Raw genomic sequence first — 13,095 nt, 5'->3', positions numbered from 1 at the left:
TAAACATTTATGCCCTTAACATGGGAGCAGCCAATGACATAAACCAATCAATAACAAAATTAAAGAAACACGTTGATAATAATATAATAATAGTAAAGGACTTTAACACCCTCCTCACTGCAATGGACAGATCATCTAAGCAGAAGATCAACAAGGAAACAAGGGCTTTGAATGACACACTGGATCAGATGGATTCACAGATATGTTCAGGACATTTCAACCTAAAGTGACAGAATACACATTCTTCTCAAGTGCACATGGAATATTCTCCAAAATAGACCACATCCTGGGTTACAGATCAGATCTCAATTGGTACCAAAAGATCTCCAGAATAGATCACATCTTGGGTCACAGATCAGGTCTCAGCTGGTACCAAAAGATCATCCTCTGCATATTTTCAGATCACAGTGCTTTGAAACTTGAACTCAATGACAAGAGGACATTTGGAAAGAACTCAAATACATGGAGGTGAAAGAACATCCTACTAAGGAATAAATGGGTCAACCAGGAAATTAAGGAAGAATTAAAAATATTCATGGGAACAAATGAAAATGAAAACAAAACTGCTCCAAACCTTTGAGATGCAACAAAGGTGGTCCTAAGAGGGAAGTATGTAGCAATACAAGCCTTTCTCAAGAAACAAGAAAGGTCTCAAATAAAAAACTTAACCCTACACCTAAAGGAGCTGGAGAAAGAATGGCAGATAAAGTCTAAACCCAGCAAGAGAAGAGAATTAAGAAAGATTAGAGCAGAAATCAATGAAATAGAAACCAAAAGAACAGAACAGATCAATGAAATTAGGAGCTGATTCCTTGAAAGAATTAATAAGATTGCTAAACCCCTAGGCAGACTTATCAAAAAGAAAAGAGAAAGGACCCAAATAAATAAAATAATGAGTGAAAGAGGAGAGACTATTACCAACACCAAACAAATACAAACAATTATAAGAACATATTTTGAACAACCATATTCCAACAAATTAGGCAGTCTGGAAGAAATGGATTCATTCCTACAGATGTATAAACTACCAAAACTGAAATGGAAAGAAATAGAAAACCTTAACGGACTCATAACCTGCAAGGAGATTGAAGCAGTAATCAAAAAATTCCACAACAAACAAGAGCCTAGGACTGGATGGCTTCCCAGAGGAATTCTACCAAAAATCTAAATAATACCTATTCTTCTGAAGCTCTTTCAAAAAATAGAAATAGAAGAAAAACTTCCAAACTCTTTGAGGCCAGGATTACTTGATCCCCAAAACCAGACAAAGACCCCACCAGAAAGAATTACAGACCAATATTCCTGATGAACGTGGATGCAGAATTCTCACCAAAATACTAGCCAGTAGGATCCAACAGTACATTAAAAGGGTTATTCACCACAACCAAGTGGAATTTGTTCCCATCTACAAGGGTGGTTCAACATCCACAAATCAATCAACATGATACACTACATTAATAAAAGAAAGGACAAGAACAGTATGGTCCTCTCAATAGATGCAGATAAAGCATTGACAAATCCAGCATACTTTCTTGATTAAAATTCTTCACAGTGTAGGCATAGAGGGAACATACCCCAATATCATAAAAGCCATGTATCAAAAGCCCCCAGAGAATCTTGTTCTCAATGGAGTAAAGCTAAGAGTTTTTCCCCTAAGGGCAGGAACACACAGGAATGTCCATTCTCACCAGTGTTGTTCAACATAGTACTAGAAGTCCTAGCTTCAGCAGTCAGATAACAAAAAGAAATAAAAGGCATCCGAGTGGGCAGAGAAGTCAGACTCTCACTCTTCACAGCGGACATGGTATTCTATGTGGAAAACCCAAAAAACTCCTGCCCCAAATTGCTAGAACTTGTACAGGAATTCAGCAAAGTGGCAGGATATAAAATCAATGCACAGAAATCAGCTGCAATTCTATATACTAACAATGAGACAGAAGAAAGAGAAATTAAGGAGTCAATCCCATTTACAATTACAAAATCCTCAAACCCATGAGATACCTAGGAATAAACCTAACCAAAGAGGCAAAGGATCTGTACTCAGAAAACTAAAAGAACACTCATCAAAGAAATTGAGGAAGACACAAAAAAATGGAAAAATGTTCCATGCTCATGGATTGGAAAAACATATTGTTAAAATGTCTTTGCTGCCTAGAGGAATCTACACATTCAATGCAGTCCTTATCAAAGTACTGTCAACTTTTTTCACAGGGCTATAACAAATACTAAAATTTGTATGGAGTCAGAAGAGTCCCTGAATGGCCAAAGGAATGTTGAAAAAGAAAACCAAACCTTGATGGCATCACAATTCTGGACTTCAAGCTCTATTACAAAGTTGGAATCATCAAGACATTATGTTACTGGCACAAAAACAGCCACATAGATCAATTGAACAGAATAGAGAACCCAAAAATGGATCTTCAGCTCAATGGTCAACTCATCTTCAACAGAGCAGGAAAGAATATCCAATGGAAAAAGGACCTTTCTCTTTAACAAATAGTGTTGGGAAATTGGACAGCCACATGCAGAAGAATGAAACTGGACTTTTTTTTTTGCTATATATAAAAATGGACTCAAAGTGGATGAAAGACCTAAAAGTTAGATAAGAATCCATCAAAATCCTAGAAGAGAACACAGGCAGCAACCTCTGTGACCTCATCTACATCAACTTTTGGCTAGACATGTCTCTAAAGGCAAGGGAAGCAGGGCAAAAATGAACTATTGGGACTTGATCAAGATAAAAAGCTATTGTACAGCAAAGGAAACAGTAGAAAAAACCGAAAGACAACCTACAGAATGGGAGAAGATACTTAAAAATGTCTTACCAGGTAAAGAGCTAGTATCCAAAATGTATAAAGATCTTCTCAAACTCAACACCCAAAGAACAAAAAATCCAGTCAGGAAATGGGCAGAAGATGTGATCAGGCATTTCTCCAAAGAAGGCCTATAAATGGCCAACAGACACATGAAAAAATGCTCCACATCACTTGGCATCAGGGAAATATAAATCAAAACCACAGTGAGATACCCCCTCACACTGGTGAGAATGGCCAAAATTAACAAGGCAAGAAAGAACAGATGTTGGTGAGGATGTGTAGAAAGTGGAACCCTCTTATATTATTGGTAGGCATGTAGGCATACAGCCACTCTAGGAAACACTATGGAGACCCCTCAAAAAGTTCTAAATAAGGCTACCCTATGGCACAACAGTTACACTATTAGGGATTTACCCCAAATATACAAAAGTAGTAATCTGAAGGGCCAGCTGAACCCCAGTGTTTATAGCATGATGTCCACAATAAGATGTGGTATAGATATATACAATGGAATACTACTCAGCCATCAAAAAAAAAAAGAAATCTTGCCATGTGCAATGATGTGGTTGGAACTAGAGGGTATTATGCTAACTGAAATAAGTCAGAGAAAGACAATTATAGAATTTCACTCATGTGGAATTTAGAAAACAAAACAAAGGATCATAGAGGAAGAAAGGGAAAAACAAGATGAAATCAGAGAGGGAGACAAACCATGAGAGACTCTTAATTATAGGAAACAAACTGAGGGTTGATGGAGGGGAAGGGGGGTAGGGAAATGGGGTACCTGGTGACACAATGTTCCTATGTCAGTTGTATCTCAGTAAAGCTAAAAAAACCCCTAGAAATCACCATATGTCATCATTTATAATGTGGAGTTATGTATTAAGAACAAATCTCTAATGTATGGAGTGTACATATTAGTTAAGCAGAAATACCTGTATGTAGAGCCAGTATTTTTTTAGAAGATAGCCCTTGGTTTCCACCTCAGTATATGGGTAGATAAGGGATTGAAGAATTTGGGTTTTGTATCATGTAGCGTGGTCATAGTAATTTTGTTCTAGAAAAAGTTTAAAGCCGGTAAAACCTATTGTTGTCTTCCATGATCACTATACAACTGTCACAGTGCCCTGTGAACATTTTTTCAGCAAAATTTCTAAGATAAAATAGTAAAATGCAATTTCCTCTACTCAGCCTTCCTAATTAATATCATAGTATTGTGTATAGAATTATTGGATATTAGCCAGTTAGATTTTAGAGACTAATTTTCTTAAGAATGACTGTTTAAATTTTGTTGCACTTCTTATAACATTAAATAGATTATGGGAATAATTGTTATTTGAAAAAAATGTTTTTTGTTAATAATCACCATCTCATTTGTGTAGAGAAAAAATATAGATTAACAGTGTTCTGTGTATTCAGTCAATGGAGAATTAAAAAAAAAAAAGATTTTATTTATTTATTTGACAGAGAGAGAGATCACAAGTAGGCAGAGAGACAGGCAGAGAGAAAGGGGGAAGCAGGCTCCCTGCTGAGCAGAGAGCCCCATGTGGGGCTTGATCTCAGGACCCTGACACCATGACCTGAGCCGAAGGCAGAGGCATAACCCACTGAGCCACCCAGGCACCCCTGGAGAATTGGTTTTAAGGCATTAACCTATAAGCTAAAAAGAGAAGAGTAATATTACAATTGGTATATCTGATTGCTTAAAATATTAATATGAGATGTGGTTTCTTGTAGGTTCTGCGAATCAACAAGACTTTTCTTCAGGAAAAAGTGAAGATATGGGAACGGTTCAGGAGAAATCTACAAAAAGCCTTGTTATAGGTCCTCTTGATTTTCGTTTGGATAGCAGTGCAGTACATAGAATTTTGAAAATGATTGTTTGTGCCTTGGAACATGAATATGAGCCATATGGTGGGCTAAAACCAGGTTTGTTTTTGTCCTCATTTTGAATCTCTTGCTAGTTGATTTGAATGATTATATAATCCAGTTTGTTGTAGTTTGCTAAATTATACTTTTTTGTGTGTAATTTTCCTGTCTGATTTTCATGTATTTAGTTGTATGTAGAAGTTATGGGAGAGGTCAAGATTTGGAAATTATTTACATAAGTACTTTATTTACCAGTATTTGTCAGGATTTTATTACCACACTTTTGGATACTTTTTCTCATGTATATTCCTGAAATAATGATCACTTTCCCACTTCGTGGTTTCTGAAGAGCAGGAATGAAGATGGACTCTGAACATACAAACTTAGATTTAAGGAGACATAGCTCTTACTGGTAAAAAACAATTTGTTGCTTACCCAATTTTTTCAATGTAGCATGAAGCTGTCATAATTTCCTAAAATACAAATTCATTTTTTATACAATAAAGCACTCTCTATTAGGACATAATAGCATGTAAAGGACCCCTCTGACATTAGACTATGGCTTGAATTCTGACTCCTGCTTTTAGTGTTAGGAAATTTAAGTAATATCACTGATTTTTCATTTCTCTATCTTAGTAATGAGTTTAATTATTGGGCTAGTGATGGTTAAATTATCTCCTCAATATCTATTATTCTCTTATTTTATAGTAAAAAAAAGTTTCTATGATAACAGTTCTTTTTTTTTTTTAATTTTTATTTATTTATTTGACAGAGAGAAATCACAAGTAGGTGGGGGTAAGAGGATGCAGGCTTCCCGCTGAGCAGAGAGCCCAATGTGGGGCTCAATCCCAGGACCCTGGGATCGTGACCTGAGCTGAAGGCAGAGGCTTAAGCCACTGAGCTACTCAGGTGCCCCCTATAATAGCAGTTCTTTTTTTTTTTTTTTTTTAGATTTTATTTATTTATTTGACAGACAGAGATCACAAGTAGGCAGAGAGGCAGTCAGAGAAAGAGAGGGGGAAGCAGACTCTCCGCTGAGCAGAGAGCCCTACGTGGGGCTCGATCCCAGGACCCTGAGATCATGACCTGAGCCGAAGGCAGAGGCTTAACCCACTGAGCCACCCAGGTGCCCGTATAATAGCAGTTCTTATGATAAAATTAAAGATAACACATTCCAAGTATAGTCACAGGACTTGAGGTTCTGACTACTGGGATGGGAGCAGAACTTTAGTTAAGTGAATTTTGGGGCTGTGACTTTAAAAGGAAATACACATACCTTCCTTTTTTTCCTTTACCCTTCTTTCTGGGTGGAAAAAAATTATAATGGCTGGAGCTGGAGCAGCCATCTTTGACCCTGAAACGAAAGTTGCATGCTGAGGATAACAGCAATAAGAGCAAGAACCTGGGTCTTTGGTAGCATGGTAGCACTGTCATCTCTTTAGATTGTTATATGAAATAAATTTCTGCTGCTCAAACTTTATTTGAATTTTGTCATAGCAAATTTACTGTTACCTAAGTATTACACTGGTAGGACCAACTTCCAAAGATCAGTGCATGTAAATAGCATGTAACATTGTGTCTAGTGTATAAGAAGTGCTTGGCATGTTTCTGTAGTCATTTCTTATACTTTGCTTGCATGCCTACTTCATCCCAGACATCATAAAAGGGCTATAATAGTGTATATGAGATGGTTAAAATAAAAGACAGTGACAGTACCAAATGTTGGGGAGAATGTGAAGAAACTACGTCACTCATCATTGCTGTTGGGAATGTAAAACATACAGCCACTTCTGAAAACACTGTCAGTTTCTTTAACAACTAAACCTGTAACTACCTGTAACTACTAACTACTAAAACTATAACTATTGCCTGTAACTAATAGCCTAGCAACTGTACTTGTGGGCATTTATCCCAGAAAAATGAAAACTTAGGTTCACACAAAAATCAATACCTAATTTGTTTTTCTCATGTGAAAATCCAAGACAGTAGGTGCTCTAGTGGATTAAGGTAAATGTTCCTTGAGGTTGTCTTTAGACCCAGAATTCTGTCTTATTATTCTACCATTCTTTGAGATATATCTCATCTATGTGGTCAGTGTTGGCCCACTATTGCAATATCTAATTTGAATCAACAGGAAAAATGGGGCAAGAGAAAATGGTAGTTATTGTGCTTTCATTTAATAATACTGCTCAGTCATCCTACTTACCAGAACTTAGTAACAAGTCCCTATACCTAGCAGCAGGGATACTGGAAAGTGTAGTAGTCTCTGAGAACCTCAGTACCAGTCTTATGTTCAGAGGGTTTTTTTGCTAAAAGAATGATTATAATTAGTCTTTTTGACAGTAGAATGATTCCCTACATACATATATACAAACACACGTATATATAACATGAATTTTTATCTGAAGCAGTTTATCGTCTCAAGAATGTGACACACACATATCTATATATCTGTATATGTATCTGTGTATCTATATATCTATATAAACTGTATACATACATATCTATATGTATATAAACTGTATATATACATATACATATATATGTATATATACTGCTGTTAGCTCACTTATTTTGATATACAGATAGTTCTCACTTTCCGTGGTAATTAGGTACCATAAAAATGTGCCAGCTGAAATCATGGAAGGTGGTCATAATCAGTGGGACAAAATTGAAATTGTTTCACACTTTCAGATATTTTTGTCAAAATGCTAAAAGCTCTCGATTGGTATGACTGTATATAGAAATGAAGAAAATACTAAAGGGAATAGTAAAGTAAGAGTTTTAGTTAAAAATAAAACCAAAACAAACTTAAAAGTATTTTATTTTATTTTTTTAAAAGATTTTTAAAATTTATTTGACAGACAGAGATCACAAATAGGCAGAGAGGCTGGCAGAGAGAGAGGAGGAAGCAGGCTTCCCGCTGAGCAGAGAGCCTGATGCGGGGTTTGATCCCAGGACCCTGGGATCATGATCTGAGCCGAAGGCAGAGGCTTTAACCCACTGAGCCACCCAGGTGCCCCTTAAAAGTATTTTAAATGGTGCTTGTCTCCTTGTCTGATAACTTACAATATAGAGGACTGTCTTTCCGACACTTGGGCAGATTGTTGTATTTCTGTTTGGATCAGATTCCCATACATTTTCAGTGTCATAAAAACCACTGAGAGTTCCTTTAATGGGAAGTATTTTGTTTATATCACTTCCTCTGGGACTTCTTCAGACATCTTCATTCTTTTTATCACAGCCACTTTCCTCATCGACATTAGTCTGTCTTCACTAATTCCCCTAGCTGCATGTCAGGAGTCTCTCCAAGAGTACAGTGTTGCTATTACGACAGTCAGCTGTTTCTTCTGTAACTCCTTGTTTGTTATCAGTCTTTGTTTCTTTGCTGCACTTTCCTTTTTGATTGCTGGTTCTTTTCCATTTACCCATTTTTGTGAGATGTCACATGGGTTTATCACTGGTAACCAAGGAGGCACCACAACTGCATGCTTTGCTGTCTGTGCACGAGTTAGATAACAGATAAGAGATACCAGTAACCCAACCTGACGGACTTTGAAAGAAGTGACTGGGTGGGTCACTGATCATGATGCATATCTGATGTTATGATTTGTGGGTTGAAGAACTTGCAGTAAGGTTTGTACTTTCCACATTTTTAGAGTGGCAACAGATATTTAAACTTTTTTTTGGGAACTGGCATTTTTTCACTAAAACAGGATAACTAAAACTGATGTATGCCAGAACTATGCAAAGTGAGGGCTGCTTCTGCATACGTTTGCATGTAAATGAGTACATATATATTACATCTTAAGTACTTAGTTTTCCACTTTTTAAAAGCTATTTATTGGAAATATTGGAAAGCACAAAATCTAAGGGCACAGTTCTGTGAATTTTGCAAACTTAACCACATCTTTGTAACTGTTCAAGAAATGGAACCTTGGTAGCACTCCAGAAGTCCCCTTTGTGCTCTCTTATCTTTACTCCTCTGACCCTGAGAGTAACTTCTCTTTCTACTTCTATCTTCTTGGATTTAGTTTTTGCTTAGCTTATAATTCATATAAATGGAATCACACAATATGTATGTTCTCTCTCTGGCTTTAGCTTATTTATGAGATTCATTTCATTATGATGTAGTGTGTCATTGTGTGAATATACCGCCAATTATCCATTTTACTGTTGAGTATTTAGTTTCTAGGTTTTGGTTAACTATGGCAGTGATGCCACAGACATTCTAGTACATGCCTTTTGGTAAACATGTGTACTCCTTTCTGTTGGGCATGTATGAGTGAATCACTCAGGTAAAAGGATTGCATATGTTCACTTTTAGGAGGTATTTACAAACTGTTTTCCCAAGTGGTTGAACCGCTTTACATTCTTTTTTTTTTTTTTTCTTCAAAGATTTTATTCATTTATTTGACAGACAGAGATCACAAGTAGGCAGTGAGGCAGGCAGAGAGAGAGGGGGAAGCAGGCTCTCTGCTGAGCATAGAGCCTGAAATGGGGCTTGATCCCAGGACCCTGGGATCGTGACCTGAGCTGAAGGCAGAGGCTTTAACCCACTGAGCCACCCAAGCGCCCCATACTACTTTACATTCTTATCAGTGGTTTGGAGAGTTTTAATTGCCAGGGCTGGCAAACTATGACTTACTGCCTCTTTATGCCGCACATGAATTGATAGTGGGTTTTGTGTTTTAAATAGTTAGGAAAAAATAAAAGAATCATATTTTATGACCCATGAAAATTATATGAAATTTAATTTTCACTTTCTACAGGTGAAGTTTTATTGGGACATAATCATGCTCATAGAGTTTGGTATTATCTGTGGCTGCTTTTGTGCTACAGTGGAAGAGTTGAGTAGTTGTGACAGACTATATGGCCCACAAAAACTAAAACAGTTTCTAAATGGCTCTTTATGTAAAAGGTTTGCTGATGTTTGGTTTGTATGCTTGCCAACACTTAGTATTAACCATTCTAGTGGGTATTTAACCATTCTAGTGGGTCAGTAATGCTGTCCTGTGACTTTATTTGCACTTATCTAATGCCTAATGGTGTTATCTAGCTTTCCAAAGGATTTTTGGTGATTTAAAAATACCGTCCTTTGCTTGTTCAAGGCTTTGTAGCCCATTTTTCTATTCAGTTGTTTATTATTGGTTTTTAAAAGGTTTTACATTAAAAAATTTTTAGTATGCTGTGGGTCCTTTGTATTGGTATCTGTATCCATCTATCTGTGGCAAATATCATCTGTTTGTTGCTTGCTTTTGCATCATCTTAATGGTGTTTTTATCAACAGAAGCTGTTATTCTTTTAACAAAAGAGATTAAGAATTTCTTTAAAATATTTAAAAGTAATTTAAAATCAAATATAAATTTTTTATAGTAAGGACATATTTACATTCTACAGTAACTTATGAGTATAAATTAAATTTGTTAAAGGTAACACATTATTTTGCAGTTGCTTCATTGTTGAAAAGAGAAATATAATTTATCCTTAAAATTTGGGAACCAATTAATTCACTTATTTAAAAATATTTTTTATTAAATTTTCATTATTTCATTTTAGATATTAAGGATGAAAATGAAACAATACTGAATCCTGAAGAAGTGGCATCTTTGGAGGAATATATTCCTACTCGACATACAAGTGTTACTCTCCTCAAATGTACCTTCACTATTTTCATGGCTGAATTCAACTTGTTGGACCATTTGCTCCCTGTCATTATGGGAGAAAAGGTATATTTTGCAGTTCATTACTTTTTTTTCTCATACATGCATATTTGCAAGTTCTATGATACTGTAAGAGGGAGATGATAGAGTAAAAGAATATGTCCTTATATAATCATCCATGGTGATGTTAAAACAATGTAACTATGATTGTTAATTCTTATGTGTGTGTGTATATGTGTCTACATATATATTATATATAAATAACCTCAAGCTAAGGCTATATCAAGAAATGGTGAAGAGAGCATGGGTCTAGAAGTCAGTCCATATACAAACTATGACACTTTGCTTTGTATCTCTAAACCTGTTTCTGAAAAACAAAACAAAACAAAACATTTGTCAAGTGGGCTGACAGATTGAGCTGGTAAAGAAGCAGTAAGTCTAGATGGATTCAGGTAGTTTATTACTTACATTGTAAACATAAAAGCAAATCATTAATCGTGTCAGCTTGTTGTGTCCCTTTCAGGACAGTCTTGAAACCAGGAGGCCAAAGTGACCTGCAGCACACATGTGCAGCATACCATTAAGCAGAATACACTTTGTCAAGGATTCAATTCCATGTGTTGTCTAAGCAATTATAGAGATTATAGCTGTACATTGAGAATAGTAAGTGGAAACCCCATATGTCACCTGAATGTGGGATGCTGATGAGAAAATGTCTCATTGCAGTTTCCCTCAAAAGAAGGTGAGAGCTTTTAGAAGCTCTGCAAGTCCTCCTATCTTGATGTGTTGTGAGAGTAATGGGATGTTCTCCCAAGGCTTAAGTCGGCTGTGGCTACATCTTGCTTTGTGGTCTGCACGGATTTGTGTAAGATTGTCAGGTTGTTGGCACAGAGCTGTTCCCTTACAGTAGCTAGCTCTTAGAATTATTTTTAGTATTAGATGAGATAATGCACATAAGCCATTTGCACATATTAGGAACACAGTAATTACTACTTTATTGTTAATGAGGACTTATTAGATGCTTCACTTGATTAGGCCATTGCTTTCTGAGTTTGCCATATACATAATAAAGTATTATTTGTTATCTTTAGTTTCTTTTGGTTGTATTTCTTTTGATATGTACATAATGATGATTATAGAAATAAAAATGTCCTAACTTTAAATAAGAACTTGTGGAAGTATGACAGGGAATTGACTGTGATACGATAGTTTCATGTTGTGTATTTGCTCCATATTGTCCACTTGTAATTGTTATGTTGCTGGGTAAAGCAATCATCTTGGGAAAATTTCAGCGGAGAAAAAGCATGTCAGTATTAGACATTAACTTCAAAGCAGCTATGAGTAATGAGTTCAAGAAAGAGACAAAAAGAAAGAGACAAAAAAGTGGAAGATTTCAGAAGAGCCCTCAATCTATTAAAAAAAAAAAAAAACAACCAAATCACATTCTGGAACTGAAAACTATAACACACTTCAGAAATAAAAAGATGGAAAACAATTTAAATGCAAATCACAGAAAATAGAGTGTAGCTGTTTTAATACCAGAAAGTGTGAGCTTAAGGCAAGAAATATTATTAGAAATAGCTGTTTTATAATAATGAGTGTTAACTCCATGAATGGAACAACATAGATAGTTCTTACAGATGGCATGTTGAATTAAAGCAGGCAGTCAGGAGCATGTACTGTATGATTCCATAATGTTCACGAACAGGCAAAACTAGTCTGTGGTGATTGCAGTGCAAATATTGGCTGCCTCTGGAGAGAGTCAGCCGATCTATCGCCTGAGAAGGGATATATTGTAGAGTGCCTGAAATGGGTGGTGGTTACAGATGTAAAATTTTATTGAGCTCTCCACTTAAGATTTGTGTGCTTTAACATATGTTATACCTTTGGGGCGCCTGGGTGGCTCAGTGGGTTAAAGCCTCTGCCTTCGGCTCAGGTCATGGTCTCGGGGTCCTGGGATCGAGCCCCACGTTGGGCTCTCTGCTCAAGAGGGAGTCTGCTTCCCCCCCCCTCTCTCTCTGCCTGCCTCTCTGCCTACTTGTGATCTCTGTCTGTCAAATAAATAAAAATTAAAAAAAAAAAACATATGTTATACCTTAATAATCCAAAGTAAAGTCGTTTAAAAGAGCAATTGCTTTAGTAAGTAGTGGTTTAACAATTATTAATAAAAAGTTAAAAAAGCATGTGTTCAAACAAGTATGTTCAACTTAGTCGATTTTAGGCCCAGTGTATCTCAGTAATGGCACTTTTGGCTTTTTGGACTTGGAAAGTATTGTGTAGCATTTACTATCTTTAGCCAATCTTTACCCTGCTAAGTGCTAGTACTGCTCCCCAGTTGTTGTAACAATGGAAGACAGAAAGAACAGTGAAACCTCTCTCCCACAGATTTTCATGTACATCTTAGGTCATACTGTTTCTTGTTGAGAATGACAGTATGGCATTTTAAGGAAGTAAGTTAGTTTTAGGACCAGCAGGGGTAGTTTGCTAATCAGGGTTCATACTGTAGACATCTTGATACCTACTTGCATTTATTTGGAAGCTTAGAGAGGTTCTGTAACACTGAAAGTACCAAGCCTAACTTGAGATTCTTAGGATTTTATGAGGCTTTAACGTATGTATTGTTAGATACAATATGTTTTGTAGATACGATATGGATCAGAAGTTATTCCTCCTTGCGGGTTTTGCTTCTTGTGTCTGTGAAACTGTCTGGAATAGTCCTCTTAGTCCCTTCATCATCTAAATGTGAA

The 13,095-nt window shown here is 36.3% G+C and overlaps 1 protein-coding gene across 6 annotated transcripts in view; it reads left to right on the top strand.

Moving 5' to 3' along the window:
- The window catches only part of VPS13B (vacuolar protein sorting 13 homolog B), a 763,452-nt gene that overhangs the window by 94,558 nt on the left and 655,799 nt on the right, over positions 1 to 13,095 (top strand). For all 6 annotated transcript variants that reach the window (XM_047723595.1, XM_047723597.1, XM_047723594.1 and 3 more), the window contains 2 exons: positions 4,554 to 4,745; positions 10,245 to 10,414. In XM_047723595.1, the coding sequence (XP_047579551.1) occupies positions 4,554 to 4,745; positions 10,245 to 10,414 (362 nt within the window). The remainder of the gene's footprint in view (positions 1 to 4,553; positions 4,746 to 10,244; positions 10,415 to 13,095) is intronic.

This window comes from Lutra lutra, chromosome 4, assembly GCF_902655055.1.
Source record: "Lutra lutra chromosome 4, mLutLut1.2, whole genome shotgun sequence".
NCBI lineage: Eukaryota > Metazoa > Chordata > Mammalia > Carnivora > Mustelidae > Lutra > Lutra lutra.
This window is presented reverse-complemented; position numbering and strand designations above follow the sequence as displayed.